Raw genomic sequence first — 16,859 nt, forward strand, 5'->3', positions numbered from 1 at the left:
TCGGAGGATCTCTCTGTTGCCAACCATTTTTATTGTGAAATTGAGCACCAATTGTGACCATTTCTATCAACTATGATTACAGTGTATCCCTTCTGCTCTTATATATATACACAGTTTGTACACTCAGAGACCGAATGTTTAAACCCTATTTGTCAACCGTCACATTTCTCAAACTGCCAAGTTCATGTTTTGCTTTTTTGCAAATGCAACTTTAAGTCCATGGGCTTTTTGTGTCACTAAGTTTGGTAGCTCCAACTTTTGGAATCTGCATGTGTACACAAAAACTTGTACCATCTTTATTTTCTGCAATTTGGTAACTAAATATAAAGCATTGTGTATACAAGATTATGAAAGTTTATTTTAGTACTAGAGGGCAAAATTGTATTTTACTTAGGTTGGTTCGGTAGGGCTCACCTGAAACACTTTTAACTTCTTTGTTATATAGTTGTTGAATATGATATAAGAAGGTTTTATGCTTTAGACATACATTAGAGTCAATGTTTGACATATTGAATCTATTTACATTTGAACTAGATTTTGTATTTGAAATATTAATAATTAAAATAAGACCAAAACTACTAACTCATGAAAAAATGGTTAGAAGTTATGTTTAGCGATTTTCAAAAGAGCCTTGGTGATTATTGTTTATTATGCCAATTCTTTTGTTTATACTCATTTGCTCTTTATGAATTAATACATTAATTGTATTAGCAAATTGGTTTTAAATATAAATTACGTGAAACTTTTAACGCAATGTGCGGCAAAAAAGCATAGAAACCCGCGGCAACGCGCGGATATTCTCACTACCCAAATAAGATTGAGATGATTGAACAATTATTTGAATCATAAAAGGCCAAAAAGTGGTACAAAAGAATATGCAATATTACACATACAATCACAATTACTAACATATCGATTACCATAGTCCTATACATTGTAAGATGCTATTGGGCGTCCGAAGAAGTAACTAGCACATTCTTCCCATGGATTACGTTGCCCAATTTCTGGAGTACTCATTTGGGAGTTATTAACAACGCCCATTTGTTGCTTTCTAATCCGAGCCAAACAAGGCCAGCTTCCAAAAATGCTTTCACAAAAGTCCACAACTTCTGGACTGTATTCACATGGAGGAATTTGAACCACTTGTTTCCCATATCCATAATCGTACCCCGCTCCAATTGCATGTGCATTGTCATATTCTGGCCAGGGATAATCATATCCATAGCCAGGATAATTGTATTCTTTCTTTTCCCTTTCTCCAACCTCATTCAACTCTAATGGCTCAGGCACAGGAACCAAAGCATGCACAAGCTCAGGCTCAGGCTCAGGCTCAAGCTCAGGCTTAGGCTCGGGCTTGGGAAGAGGGATAGGAGTAGCAATAGGCATATGCTTAGGCTCAGGCTCAGGCTTAGGACTGGCCTTGGTGTTAGGTAGAGACTCAGAGTTAGGCGTGGGCCTAGGCGCAACAGGTTTGGGTTTGGAACGTGGATAACATGTTTTATCCGAGGGTGGAAGGGGCTTTCCATACGCACTTACAATATCATATCCACCGTCATATGGGGTTGGATCGTACTCCTCAAATTCAGGTTCGTTAAACCCCGGATCCACTTTTGAGTACGATATCGAATGTTGTGTATGATACGAGACATAGCCCGTATCACACTCAACCGGTTCGTACGCAATTAACTTAGGCTCCATATAGTTTTGTGCCAAGTAATTGATGTCAGTATTAGGAGATGAATACCAATCATGACAATCACCATAATCATAACCCTTATCATAATCATAAGTATCACTATAACTATAATCATATTCATAACCATGATCTATGGATTTTGCCTCATTAAACACACAAACATTGGATGCATCATAATTAGTATCTACATAACCATAAGTTTCATAATTAGAAAAACTTACTGGATCTTGGTGAGCTACAGGAAAAAAAGTGGTGTGTTCTTGAGCCCAAATGTACCCATCATCATAGTAAGCCATACTTTGAAAGATCAAACAATAAAACTATGAATTTAGAGAAAATATTTTGGTTTTGATTGTTTGATAAAGAGGGTATCTACCGTGTTTGTGAGCATAAAAGAAGATATTATTTTCTTCCAGAGGTTTAATTACTAGATCCAGGTTATTCATTTATTAGGAACTTGTACATCCAGTTGTGAAATATGTATAGTGTTTTGGGTTTTGGATTTTGTGAGAAAAAAGAAATTAAAGAGACAAAGGTAGTGATCGGTGATGCGATATTGTTGTTGTGGAATTTAAGTTTCAGCGAACCACTTGATGCTTATCTGGTGAGAAAAGGATAATTGGACACACTGACCCACTTTCCCAATGCCCATGTACTATTGTTTTAACTAGGGGTGCAAACGAGCCGAGCCAAGCCGAGCCCGAGCTCGACCAGGCTCGAGCTCGTTTAACTTATGAAAGCTCGAGCTCGAGCTCGGCTCGATTCGAGCTTTATTTCTAAAGCTCGAGCTCGGCTCGAAGGTAATTTTTGAAGCTCGAGCTCGGCTCGGGCTCGACTCTTTTAGTATTTATTAATTAATTTTTATTAATTATAATTATTGTTATATATAATTTAGTTATTTTTTCATATTTATATAAATGGTAAATATTATTATTTAAATATATGTTTAATATATTAATTAAAAATATATAAAAAGAAAGCTCGTTAAGGCTCGCGAGCCGGCTCGAGCTCGATAAGCGAAGCTCGGGCTCGGGCTCGTTTACTAAACGAGCTTGTTTTTAGGCTCGGGCTCGAGCTCTAGCTCGTTTAAGCTCGGCTCGTTCGAGCTTTTTTTCGAGCCGAGCTCGAGTAGCTCGCGAGTAGCTCGGCTCGTTTGCACCCCTAGTTTTAACTGGGGAGCAAATATATATTTTATAATTAAAAATATAAAATATATGTATTAGTAGGATTGCCCGCAATAGGTTTTTATGTTTGCCGCACGTTGTGAAAAGAGTTTCACGTTATTTATTTTTAAAATCAATTTGCTAATACGATTAATTTATGAAGAGCAAATGAGTATAAACAAAAGAATTAGCATAAAAAACAATCACCAAGCCTCTTTTAAAAATCGCTAAACATAACTTCTAACCATTTTTTCATGAGTTAATAGTTTTGGTCTTTTCTTAATATTTCAACTTAAAAATTTAGTTCAAATGTAAATAGATTAAATATGTCAAACATTGACTTAAAGCATAAAAACTTCTTATATCATATTAAGTTTTTAATTTTGTTTTGTTTATTATACAACTAGTCTATAAACCCGTGTATTACACGGATTAAATATAAAGAAAACTTAGATTGAATAATGTTTTAATTTATAAATGTTACAAGCCCGTGTTTTACACACGTAAAATAAAAAAAAAATGTAAATCATACTTCTATATGATCCTGATCACATAGTTAAAAAAATGTAATATTAGTATAATCTAATTATTGCGTTTTTTCGATTAGTATTAATATAAAGACGGTTTAATAAAAAAGATCTCATTATTGTATTTTTTTATTTTACGATAATAATTAATAAAATACATTGTCTTTATCTATAAAATTAATTAAATAGTGCATCCTAATATGGTTATTAAAATAACTAAATTAAATCTATTATATTAGTAAGGATAAGGACTAAAAAAATATTTTTAAATATAATGTAAGTCTAAATTGTAAGATTGAATGAGAGAATGACACATTTACAATAAATATTTTTAAATATAATGTAAGTCCAAAAGTATTTTGTGTGTCCAGTAACAATTTTTAGCCACACTTACAATAAATTCGTGTGACTATATAATAAAACCGACCACACTTACAGTAAATTCATGTGGCCGTTGCTATCTTTTAGCATACCTAATAGACAAAATGTTTGATTACAACAACCTTTTTTGTCACACATTCTTTTAATTGATGTGGCCAAAACATAGTTTTTAGTAAATATATGTGACTATATAATAGAAACAGTCACACTTAAATTAAATTCATGTGGCTGGTGCAACCCGTTAGCCACACTTAATGGAGGAAATGCTTGATTTAACAAAAAATGTTGGTAACTTTTAATCACACTTTTAAGTTCTAAGGCCACTAAAAAGTATGTGTGGCCGTATGATATATACAATGACTTGAGCTTTGGTCACACTTGACATGAAAAAGATATATGTGGCGAAAGACATATAGTCACACTTTTTTTGTGTGGCTGTATCCCTATTTTGGCGTAGTGACGTGACAATAATTGAAATCTTATATTAAAAGTTAAATAAGATTTGATATTCATTAAAAGTTAAATTAGAGTCACATCTGACATTCAGGGGACTTTTTATTTATTAGTAGATTTGTTACCTTATCATCTTTATCAATAATTTATATTTTAAATCATTTGCTTTTAGAAATATATGTGGTTAATCTTAATGAGATGTTATATTATCAAATAATAAAATAAATATAACAATGCATAAATCATTAAATCGAAAATATTAATAATAATAAAAAATAATATTAGTTTTTTAGATATAATAATAAACTAATGATTAAAAGTCTTTTGATTTTAAAGGATATTCATATTAAATACAAACATATTAAAAAAATATAATGACTATTTATCGTATGTCATAGAGATGAAGATAATCTTGATCTTTAATACGTAAAATCGTTATATTCAAGAGATAAAGTAATTTTTATATTTTTATCTATATATCATATAATATAATTTATTAAATCAAGCATGATGGTATATCAATTTCTTTTGAGTAAGATGATATATAAATATAATTATTTATTAAGGTGGATAATGATCTTTATATTAATTTATGTATTATCTATTATTATGGTTGATGTTGTATGATAAATTGTCACATGGCATTTTGGTAAAATTCTTTATTATGAGAGAATGCCATGTGGCATTAAAGAGACTTCTTTATTAGTATTAGATTATATTTAATTAACTAGCCTAAGATCCCGCGAGCTTCGCGGGTGGCTTAACACAAGCATATAATATATACTGGCAATGAGATTAACTTTGTAATGAAAGAACTTTTCAATATAAACATATAAAAATATGATTTTTCTCATTTAGGTAAATATGTTTTGATTCATTTTTTTATAGGTATTGAGATGTTATTGTACAAATGATTTTATAGCAATTTTTAGAACCCGGATAGATTTCATTTTTTTTAATTACTTTTTTATAACTTTGGTTATTTGATATATATTTTCTTAAATAAAGCATTTTTAACCAGTTTTGACCTTAATGCATATTGAGCAGAACACATATTGACATGAACCTATTTTGAGCAAAACCCGTTTTGACTGACCTGAACCTATTTTGACCTTAACATATATTGAGCAGAACACATGTAATCAATAATCAATGAAATAAATCATAGTAAAGCTATTTATGATTAACACATAACTAAATCATACAAAAATAATTTATTGACAAATACTCTTTGCTACAAAGTAATCACCGGTAGGATAGAGTGGTGGAGTTCTTTGCTCCCATACACGTATCAGAGCTTGCAGTTCTGGCATCGTCACGCATGCAATTTATACCAAATACATATTCTCATGCCTCATTTAAGCCTTGAATTTATCTACACAAATTAAACAAACGGTTGAGATGCCTTTTCATTAATTATTAATGATTAATACATAAATAAACAAATTATTAATGATTAATACATAAAATTATTTACATTCATTATTAATGATTAATACATAAATAAAATCCTACAAACAAATTGGCATATTAATATGTTGGCTATAACACTTTTGATCTGTTTTCCTTTTAACTTTCAGACTGAATTATATTGTTAGCCTTGAAAGTATAACTTGCAATGATGAACCAAATGCATTAAGAAAGCACAGTTGTATCATAAAGGCACTAAGAAAAACATGGTAACAAAGTAGTAATGCCGACCCATTTACAAATCTCAACATTGTCTTCAATGAATTCCCGAATTCTATCAATGCTTTCAGTTGGGTCCTCTGGTAGATCCTAAAAAACATCAAATGTTGGTACTTTGGTGAAAAATCTTAAAAACAACGCAAATATACATTTTTGTACTAATCACAGTGACAGTGTAACACACCTTTTCCCAACGATGATCAAGTACAATGAACCCGACCAAAGCCACCTCAAGCTGGATCAAAACTATTTTCAGTATGGTGTACTGCCAAATTTCATGCTAAGGAAGTAACTAAGAAATTTGAATCAACTGAATGAGTAAAAAGCATGACATAAACAACCTATTGACCCCCGTTTTAATTCTGCCTATATTATGAGTACTATTCACATACATTGATATCAATTTTACTAAAAATTAGACATATGGAAAATAGACTACCTATGGTGAACATACAGAAATCATCACCCTCGTTGACTATGTACGGACATCACACAGACCATTGCAAATGTTTACAAACATAACCGAGATAAACGAAAGGAATAAAAAGGATACAAAACAAAGGCAACATCCATGGATAGCTTCAGCTGCAATATGACCAATGCAAGAGATGCAACACAGAACAACGCCCAATCCCATAAATGCATATATAAACCTGCAACAAAACATCCTTTTAACACTTTTTCTATCATAACCCATCACAATATTAAGCATCAATCCCCCAACCACCTGTTATAAAGCCAGAAATCAAATTCACACAACTCAATCAAAATCAATCCTATTAAAGTTACACACCAATTGTTCAAGCATCAACCTCCAATATTTTAACTTCTAGGTTTTTAACTGGGAAAACATAAATGTACTTGTAACGGTTTACTAACAGCCTACAAAATGAAACTGAAGATCTATGCAGTTAATATCGGTGGGATATCGATTACTGGCCCTTCACAAAATATTGGTGTCAAATATCGGTTCCGATATTATCGATTTATCGGCGATATTGACCGATATTTGACCATTATTGACCGTCATTGCGGATGCCTTTTGATGTGGACTCGGAGAAAGATTTCATGGCGTAAGATTAGAGCATGTTTCAAATATTGGCACTTTTGAGTTTTGACTTTCGATATTGCTATTAATATTATATATAATATGTTTTACGTTTTATACATGCATATATATAAGTACTTCATGATATTAAAATTACCGATAAAAGCATTCTCAAAACCATTCTCAGCACCCTCGGCTGCAATGAAAATGAAAGTAATGAAATCATGCAACAGGGAATCTTATAACTAAATGAGTCGAAAGAGAGTATGCTCACCATAGATGAACCTCTCAATTAACTGTTTTGCACATGCATAAGACCATCGTTGTTTCTCGATTGAGCAAAAAATGCAAGGGGATGTGTCTTCTTTGAGAATATAGTAAGCAGGATCCTGTAAGTAGTTAATAACAAAAAAGACTTAGCAAGTACTCAACTGATTTAAGTACTCAACTGAATTATGGAAAAAAGCTACTGAAAGTTAAATATATCTGTATCCTTACCTGTATCTTGGGGAAGAAAGCTACCGATGGTTTTCCCATATACTTCACAACATTTAAGAAATACAAATTTACCTCATGTGCAAGATAATTGCATCTCATTCCTTTGGTATCAAAGCCAAAAAAAAAAAATCAGATGGATCATGAGGGATGTATGTTGCTATGTTGGTTCAAAGGATGCAAAGTTAGCAAGATAAAGCCAATTCCAAAAAGCAACAAACACATTCTCTCATTTGATATCACCTGCAAAAGTAATTAAAGTACACCATCATGAACACATAAAACCATTGATAAAAGCTAAAATTTCAACCCAAATCAATTTTCACATGAAAAATGACCATTCGACATGTACTACGCATAATTTATTTCAACCGATATGAAAAATGACCTGTCTCAACCCAAAACCATTTTCATGGGTATCTTATTGAAAGGGGTCAACCGGGTAAACTTGATTTTTTTTTTCAAGAAGAAAATAAATGAAATGACCAAATAGGCCAAAAGTGTTCATATGCTTACATTGTCATTACTCGTTTTATTCAAGAACGCTTATATCAAAAACTCTTATATTCAGACGATGACTCTTTATATACGCCTTCCAGGATTCAAGGCTTCAGACCAATTCCATTCAGCACACAGTTGTACGCTTCTGGCCCATCTTCTCATAAGAGCAACTTTAGCTCACTTAGACTCATACGCCTCATCCCACAAATACAAACCATGTACTAAAAACAACAAATACAAACAATATAACACTAACTTAAAAAAACATAAGTCTTTGAAATGAATGTTATGACCATATTTTAACAAATACTATCAATTTTGGAATCATCCTATTTGCTAAATTAAAATTAAATTGATAGAAAATGAAGTGAAATGATCAGTTGTGCTACTGAAATTTATAAATGATCCTAACTATTTGGGAACCGAAAATAAAAAAAATTGAGTGGATGAAGTAATCAACTTACTCAGTTCCTTTGTTTCGAAGGATGCGAAATTGTTCAGGAGAAAGAACTGCACTCCATTCCTCCTCTGATTTCACAACGGAACTCATAATTCACAACTAAGATCCAACCGATGCAAGCTTAGTTTAAGATTTGATGGTTTATCGGAGGTTGAAACGATGTATTAGAATATAAATTGTTTACAAAGAAGATGAACTTGGAAGCAGAGATGGCTATTGGGCATTTTCGGGAACCTAAAAGGTTCTTTATCACTAAGGGGGTGTTTGGCCTAGCTTTTTAAACCGTAACTAAAATGCTTACAGTGTCTATAAGATTTCCAAAAGTGTGTTGTTCGGTTAAGCAGCATGTTAAAATTTTCCATTTTAAGGTGGCTCACTTTTGACCGGTTAACCAACCCAGCCATTTGAATTAACATCATATGTAACGCATTAGTTATTTAGAAAACATAAAAACGAAACAAAAATGGTTGATATGTTGACGGTTGGCCCAACCCCAGCCTAACCATTTCACCAGCAAATTAAAACCACCAATTTGACCCGAAACCATTTTGACCAGTTACCCAACCCACCCACTTTGACCTAAATTGTTTCAATTAAAAGAAATTATCTGACTATTAACATAATATGGATTTTATCGTATCTAATGCATCAAGTTTGTTATATAACAGTACCTGATATAAGCACTCCTCATATGACATATTTGTTGTAAGGAGTTGGTTCACGCAACTACACTCTGTATGATCTTCCTAAACAATCAACACAAATAAATTAGAATAATAACATTTGTTAGCTTTGACCAGTCAACAAAGTCCAATGGTCTCTAGATACAATAAATGCTGAGTACTGATTTAAATATCATAAGAGATTAAAACTAAGCTTCATGTCAAACTAAGATTCATGCAACACGAGCTAGCTATCTATAAACCTATTATTTTATTAGACACCAAAAGTATATCAACTTTATAAAACAAAAAGCAAAAAAAAAACATAAAAGTATAAAACCATTTAGTGGCGAAGCTTGAGATTTCCGACCGGGGGTCGAAAACGTATATACACAAAAATTTCTATAAAACGGGGGTCGAAAACATATATACGCAAAAATTTCTATACGAAAACAACAAACTCTCCACTACTGAGCGAAAAGTTCGGGGGGTCGGCCGCCCCCTCCCGCCCCCACTATCCTTTGCCCATGAAACCATTGTTTCATATCAATTCCATTTAACCAAATCAATTATTAGGGTTATCTGACTATCAAATTTTGATATATAAAAGTACCTGTTAATTCAAGTCAGTTGCCTCAACATACATCATATCAATGCGGAGTAGTAAAGATTTCATGATAAAAACATAATATATACAAACACATCTTTTAATTCAGAAGTCATTCCTTAAGAACTCCTATAGATGAATTAGTTAATGATCATGTGCTTAATTATGATCAGTTTGAGTGGAAACGAACAAATAAGCTAGTGATGATTAATTAAAACAAAAGAATGAGTTTAACCTATGTCGAAAAAAGAAGACAAACAGGAGTCAAAAGGTACCAACCGTTCTAGTGAGAGAAGCGCCTTTAAATGGCGGCTGGGGATTTGCCCGTCACAGAAAAGGCCGTTTTTAGGGCTTCCATGTCTTCTTCAACTCCACTATCACATTCATCCTCTGACATTATCAATTCCAATCAGGACGACTTAGAATTTAAAGCTCTATTGATAGATTATTAAAAATATACATGAAATTAATTTGAAAAAAAATAGATTCTTACTTAAGTGTAAGAACAACTCAAGACGGGTTCTTAGAGATATCAACTGGTTTGCTACCCTCCAACAACTGATTTGCTATAAATCCCTTTTACTGTTATAGAAAAAAATAAGGTTAATAAATTAAAATACCCAAGATACCAATAACCAAAAAAACTACTATCCTACATCCTCTTGAATTGCAAAACTTTATAGATTACATGTAGGTCTTCTCCTCAAATGCATTGCAAAACTTTAGAGATCTGTCCAAGTCCAAGGTCTTCAAATCAAATTGGTTCTTCACCATCAATAATCTGATTTCACACTTTTGGCATCCCACTGTTGAACACCACTACAAAAATTATAGCAGAAACATTGTAACTAAATCAGACATTTAACAATAATTTCATTGTTTGATTTTTGATATGACCTCAAAGCTCATTTACAATCTTCTTCTTCTTCTTCACATTTGGTTCAGTCAAGAATCCACATAATCCAAAAAAATTATATCTAATATCAACACTAAATCATAACAATACATAAAGAAGGGATTCATACCTTGTAGATGACGACATTTGATTAGTAGAATACGAAAAGAGAATCGGTCGAAGATGAACAAACCGTAGATGAGAATGACTTCAAATCCAAAAAAACAATACAAATCAATATTGGATGTTAAAGACAACACAAAACCATTATTTTTTTTTGTATGAAGACCTATCAAGCGAGGTAAAGTCATAGAAGTTCCCCCTGTCAAAATACATTTCTGAAAAAAAGACATAAATCACACATCGACAACAACGAAACCAGTGAACAATAACACAATTTTATTGAATAAATTTAAGAAATAAACAAAAGATTAAATAACATACCTCTTTATAGCTCCTTCAGTACCTTGTTACTTTCCTGAATCATCTCCCTAAAAAGAAAAGTAGATGACCTATATCTTTTCAAATGGTGAGAATGGAAATTGACATGGAATTCAAAAGCAATAACAAATTTAAAATAAGTTGTCTCGGTATATTTGGAAATAAGTTACAATTTCCAAAATTTTGATAAGTATCCATAACTAATTTAAATTTCAAATTTTGAAATAAAAAGTCAAAACATGTAACATGACTTTCAAAGTTAAACATAATAACACTTTCTGAATTCAAAATTCTCTTTTATGGTTTTATAATTTCTTGTCATCTTTTCACTAAAATAGTTATCTTTCATGAAGATCATGTTTAACTTTGAAAGTCCATGGCGTAGTTATATTCAATTGCCAATGGTATAAATCAAAGAACTGTCCACAAAGATATAAAAAGTCCCAGCTTCTTACTCGATGAGAATTGGAATGCTAAAGTTTTTAAGCATCAAAACCTCCCATTTTTTTGCGCGAACCTGATGTTGGCACCCCTGAAACAGAATAAATTACAAGAGATGATCTTCGACGATCTAAAACAGCAGATAGATCAGAAATCTTTGGAAACATATTCGGACATCGCATTTAGATGTCTGCAGAATTCTCATAGAGAACGCCCAACCATGTTAGATGTTGTGGAAAAACTTGAGAATGCACTTACATATCAGGAGCTTTATGAAGGAGTGAAACTGACAAAGGGCTACACACAAATGCTTATGATCATTGCGGAAGATCCTTTGAATTATATACCCGAGACCGAACTGAAGATGCTTCTCTTTAAAGGGACCCTCCTTAACAGGGGCAAAACGGTAAACCTATCACATTATCACAGTTATTCCTATTCCCAATTTTAATCCCTATCACAATCAGAGACACTGAAATCCATCCATAATAGATCTCTTTTTAAAAGAAAACACTTCAGAAACAAATGTGAATTCTTTTACTTTACAAATCTTTGTACATTATAACTTGAAAAACAAAGAAATCTTGTTGCTTAGATGTATCAAATGGAATTTTATTTAACATACACATTATCAATTAAGAGAATGCTACCAATATAGATATATAAAAGAATAATGTTCAAATATTCCCATGCGAAAGAAACTTACAATGTTGCCACATATCTCCAGCATATTCTTGCCCCTTCTTTGTTGCTTGGCGGCCTTCTTTGCCCCTTCTTAAAGGTATCAAAGTGTTGAATCCACCATGCTTACGTTGGTCAAAATCACTGCATACTGTGACAAAAAAATAATGACACTTGAAAATTTTTACATCAACAGCCCTAAATAATGACACTTGGATTCCGGTTTCAAACTTCTGTTTACATGTTCGAGACAATAGAGCTTCCAGCGTGAGTTGCCGACTTGGATTCCGGCTTGACCGATGTGAACAGAAATGCATACTGATGACACGGAAATCCCCATTACCTGAATTAACAATCAACTTGTTACTAACAAATGCGTACAAATTTAGCATGAAACTACACAAATATCATAACAATTTATATATAAAAAAACACATCTAAATACCTTGAGATTAATCGGTTCACCTAACTCAGAACTCGTGTTGCTCTTTCCTTCGTCGTTATCGTTATCTGAATCCGATGCAGCCTTGCGTACAAACGCGTACAAATTAAGCATGAAACTACACAAATATCATAACAATTTATAAAAAAACACATCTAAATACCTTGAGATTAATCGGTTCACCTAACTCAGAACTCGTGTCGCTCTTTCTTTCATCGTTATTTGAATCCGATGAAGCCTTGCGTACAAACGCGTACAAATTAAGCATGAAACTACACAGATATCATAACAATTTATAAAAAAAACACATCTAAATACCTTGAGATTAATCGGTTCACCTAACTCAGAACTCGTGTTGCTCTTTCCTTCATCGTTATTTGAATCCGATGCAGCCTTGCGTACAAACGCGTACAAATTAAGCATGAAACTACACAAATATCATAACAATTTATAAAAAAAAAAAAAAACACTTTTTTTTAATTATATACCTGAGACCGAACTGAATGCGTACAATTTTAAGAAGTCAAACCAATAACTGAAAACACATTTTTTTTTTGAATTATATACCTAAGATACATATTTTAAGAAGTCAAACCAATAACTGCTATCAATAAAATCTGAAAAAAAAGGTGAAAACATATCTATCCAATTTTAGGGTTTTCGGCCATTCACATCAATTGTTTTTAGGGTACGATTCTGAAATTGGATAATGTTGTTACTTACAATAAAAATCAGTATGATAAGGAATCAAAGAAAAATGACAAATCAAAAAACCCTAAAATCAAAACAGTTATATTCATAAAATCTGAAAAAAAAAACAGTTGATTTGAACAATGATTGTTAGAACCGTACTTGTGATTTGAACAAATCCAACCGAAACATGTTGCGACATTGAAGAGGATGAGTGATTAATAGATGGAAGAGGGATTAATACCGTGATGAAGACATACGATCTTTAGGGATGCAATGACAGGGAGATGTAAGATTGAAACTGTAGAAACCCTAATCGCCTTGTGAGAATATGAAGAATAGGGAATGAAAATGGTCGGGTTGTGTGTTTATATACCAAAAGCCGCTTGACCCGAATGTGTGTAAACGGATCCCGCGTGATCCTTCACCAAAGAGAAATGGCGGTCAATTGAGAAAATAAGGGTTTCATCAAATGCCACGTGGCAAGCAATGGCTTAAGCTAATGACAAGTGGCTAAAGATTATTTTGTTTTATTAGAAGTAGTAGATATGGTAAAAAGAACTAAACTACCCTTATGTAGGGCCGTTCGAATCGCTCGACGCTTGTTTGGAAATTGCTCGGAAAACGCTCGTTCGATTTGACGCTCGGTTGTAAACGAGCCGCTCTGCTCGGTTCGGTTTGTAAACGAACCAAGCATGAGTAAAGGTTTGCTCGCCTTGAATTATTATTTTTAATTAGTATATATATATATATACATACACATATACACATATATACACACGTGGATACACATATATATACACAAATATAAATTATACATATATACACACACCTATATATATACACACATTACACATACATATATAGTTAAATATAAATTAAATTTATAATTTTATATTTACACTCTAGTAGATTTTGGTCCACTATATATAAATTTACAACTATATTCATACGTACTAGTTCAATCACGCCAATAAAAAATTAATATCAAATCTAAAAATTAAACTCTAAACCAATAAACAACAGTCTGCTCATCACCTCAATGTTTTGTGTCATTACCCTAAGTCGAACGCCTTCTGTTCTCAACGTTATTGTTCGTGAAATATAATCATCGCCTCGTCGACCACAACATTATTATTCATAAGAAAAATACTATGCCATGAAATATGCCTGTTTTTAAAGACATAAAACTTGAGACCAAACATTGTCACTATCTCTCCCAGCAAATTTAACTCGGGCGACATGATTGTCCAAATCGCTTGAACTTCACTCGACGCTCGTTTGGAATATTTACTGCTCGAAAAATGCTCTATTAATTTGAGGCTCGGTTTTAAATGAGCCGCTGCGCTCGATTCAGTTTGTAAACGAGCCAAATACGAGCAAAGGTCCGCTCGATTCGGCTCGACTCGTCAACAGCCTACCAATTTTAACTGAGTAGTCATATTTGCATATCTAAACTTAGATAGTGCTTTAGATTCAATTGCTTTTAGGTACTAATCCCATCAACACATTTTTCCATGTCTTCTGGTTCTTTGAAATTGTTGAATTTAACATCCGGAGAATCAGTCGGATTTGAACTTCTAAGCTTTACTTCACCCGTAGATATGGGGCATCCTCTACAATAGAATCCACCTATCTACAATAACATCATATATTCGGTATTTATAAGCATCTAGGCACAATACAATACAATATCATAATATTATTTTCGAGGATGTATATACCACAAAAGAAAACCTTGATAATCTGAAGGGCTTCCAAGAACCAAGTTCATGTTGCTAATTTGCTCTTGTTAATAAAGAAGAATTCGATGAGTGTTGTTGTGAATGGATAATTCACAACTAAACAATAATTCAAACACAAATGGAATATAGTAGATTTATATTGATATGTGGTTGATTATATATAAGAAACTGAATGTAGTACAAGATAGTGAAGGAAAGGGAATGTAGTACAAGATAGTGGTTGATTAACAATAATCATTCATGTTCTCAATCTCTTCACTCTTCAGCTTTTATCTTTCCTTCATATTTCCACATACTTGTTCTCTTAATGGGCTTATGAAATGGGCTGCTAAACTGGGCCATGGTGTTCTAATCGGTTCACAACAGTTGTGGAGTTTATTATTCAGTATTGTTTTTATTTTTAATTTATCGTTTAGTTTAAAGTTTGTCTATTCATTATTAATTTATCTCTAGTTTTAATAGTAAGATAATTATTTATGTTTTTGCAGTATTATTATCTAGGGAGATGATCAAATAGGAAGTCTAGTTTGGCTAGAAAAGATAAAAAACAATAAGATTATGACATATTGCAAAATTTAAAAATAAAATTGAAGGGGATTTTAATCAATTTTTTCTAATCTTCTTCATTCTTCCCTCTTTGTAACTTGAAAACCTATTATTTTCAAAAACCACCATCTTCAATTATTTCTTCACTTTGTATCTCAATAATCACTATATTATAATGCGATTTTCATTATCAATCAATGATTAAAACACCCAACGAACGTGTTCTTTAACTTTTCTAAAGAAACCAAATTTAATTTCATACAATATCTCATTTTTTTTCTTGTGATTTTGAAGCGAATCACTCGATTTGTTCGATTCGATCGCTAATAATTGTTTCCAGCATTCAAATTTCGTCAATCGTTGAAGAAATCTGAAGAAATCGGCTTCGATCTATGTAAGAAAATTTTGAATTTCATTTTTACGATCTGGGTTTTTGAATCGAGTCATTGCGTTTTACAAAAGAATGAAGAAACATTTTTTTTGTATTTTCAGTCCATTGCGTTTTAGAAACAAAACATTTTATTGTGTTTTTAGTCCATTGCGTTTTACGAAAACACATTTTATGTGTTTTTAGTCCGTTGCGTTTTAGGTAAAACACATTTTTATGTGTTTTTAGTCAATTGCGTTTTGTAATAAACACTGTTTGTGTTTTTATTATATTATGTTTTAGAAAAAAAAACACATTTCTTTGTATTTCTAGTCAATTGCGTATTATAATAAACATTTCTTTTGTGTTTTTATTACATTACGATTTAGAAAAAACACATTTCTTTGTGTTTTTAATCCATTACGTTTAAAAAAAAGACTTTTTTTTATTTTTAGTCCATTGCGTTTTTGAAAAAACTAGGATTGCGATCCGCCGCTATGCGGCGGGATTCTTTAGTTATAACTAAGTCAATCTAGGACCCGCACGTTATGTTAAACTTGTCAAACGGGGAAAAATAGACGATTAAAAAACGTTCACCCACACACGCATGTTGCGTCGTGTTAACTCGCAAAATTTAGAACGAAACGTAGAAATGTTAAACCAAAGACGCACGTTGCGTTGCGATGTGTTAAGTCACAAAATTTAGAACCAAGCATAAAGCGAAAATTTGCGGAAAATGAAAACTATAAAGGACCAAACTTGAAAATAAAAAAAAAAGTTAATAGGATAGATTGCAAAAGATAAAAAGTTTTGGGTTAAAAGTAAAAGAAAAAACAAATAGTTTTGAGTTAAAAGTAATTTATGAAATACTTTTGGGTGAAAAGTAAAAAAAATCATTTTTTTGGAAAACCCCCGAAGCCAACGTTACG

The 16,859-nt window shown here is 32.3% G+C and overlaps 2 protein-coding genes across 23 annotated transcripts; both read right to left on the reverse strand.

The window, feature by feature from the left end:
* Window positions 1-817: 817 nt before the first annotated feature.
* LOC110873495 lies at window positions 818-2,221 on the reverse strand. 2 transcript variants are annotated; one of them, XM_022122436.2, is made up of 2 exons: window positions 1,984-2,174; window positions 818-1,953 (listed from the first exon to the last, which is right to left on the reverse strand). In XM_022122436.2, exons 1-2 carry the CDS (start codon window positions 1,990-1,992, stop codon window positions 928-930), a joined length of 1,035 nt encoding a protein of 344 aa, XP_021978128.1. In that variant the 5' UTR covers window positions 1,993-2,174; the 3' UTR covers window positions 818-927. The 2 variants fall into 2 exon arrangements, with proteins under 2 accessions (XP_021978128.1, XP_021978127.1); XM_022122435.2 differs by having other exon boundaries at window positions 818-2,221.
* Window positions 2,222-5,359: 3,138 nt separating this feature from the next.
* On the reverse strand, window positions 5,360-13,644 carry LOC110873493 (UDP-D-apiose/UDP-D-xylose synthase 1-like). Of its 21 annotated transcripts, none has more exons than XR_004888785.1 (23): window positions 13,517-13,622; window positions 12,901-12,975; window positions 12,746-12,820; window positions 12,586-12,666; window positions 12,382-12,483; window positions 12,166-12,291; window positions 11,718-11,871; window positions 11,474-11,550; window positions 11,022-11,068; window positions 10,867-10,915; window positions 10,708-10,785; window positions 10,371-10,488; window positions 10,176-10,264; window positions 9,962-10,072; window positions 9,085-9,159; window positions 8,418-8,481; window positions 7,969-8,174; window positions 7,456-7,695; window positions 7,232-7,346; window positions 7,115-7,153; window positions 6,463-6,562; window positions 6,094-6,174; window positions 5,727-5,999 (listed from the first exon to the last, which is right to left on the reverse strand). XR_004888785.1 is itself a non-coding variant. In XM_035987583.1 (8 exons), the coding sequence occupies exons 1-6, from the start codon at window positions 13,528-13,530 to the stop codon at window positions 12,244-12,246; spliced, it is 429 nt and encodes a 142-aa protein (XP_035843476.1). In that variant the 5' UTR covers window positions 13,531-13,639; the 3' UTR covers window positions 11,530-11,550; window positions 11,718-11,871; window positions 12,166-12,243. The 21 variants fall into 21 exon arrangements, 2 of the variants coding, with proteins under 2 accessions (XP_035843486.1, XP_035843476.1); XR_004888713.1 differs by having other exon boundaries at window positions 10,371-10,501; XR_004888695.1 differs by adding an exon at window positions 5,360-5,595 and having other exon boundaries at window positions 5,922-5,999; window positions 10,371-10,915; window positions 13,517-13,637.
* Between the last annotated feature and the right edge of the window lie 3,215 nt (window positions 13,645-16,859).

This window comes from Helianthus annuus, chromosome 1 (assembly GCF_002127325.2).
Source record: "Helianthus annuus cultivar XRQ/B chromosome 1, HanXRQr2.0-SUNRISE, whole genome shotgun sequence".
Lineage (NCBI taxonomy): Eukaryota > Viridiplantae > Streptophyta > Magnoliopsida > Asterales > Asteraceae > Helianthus > Helianthus annuus.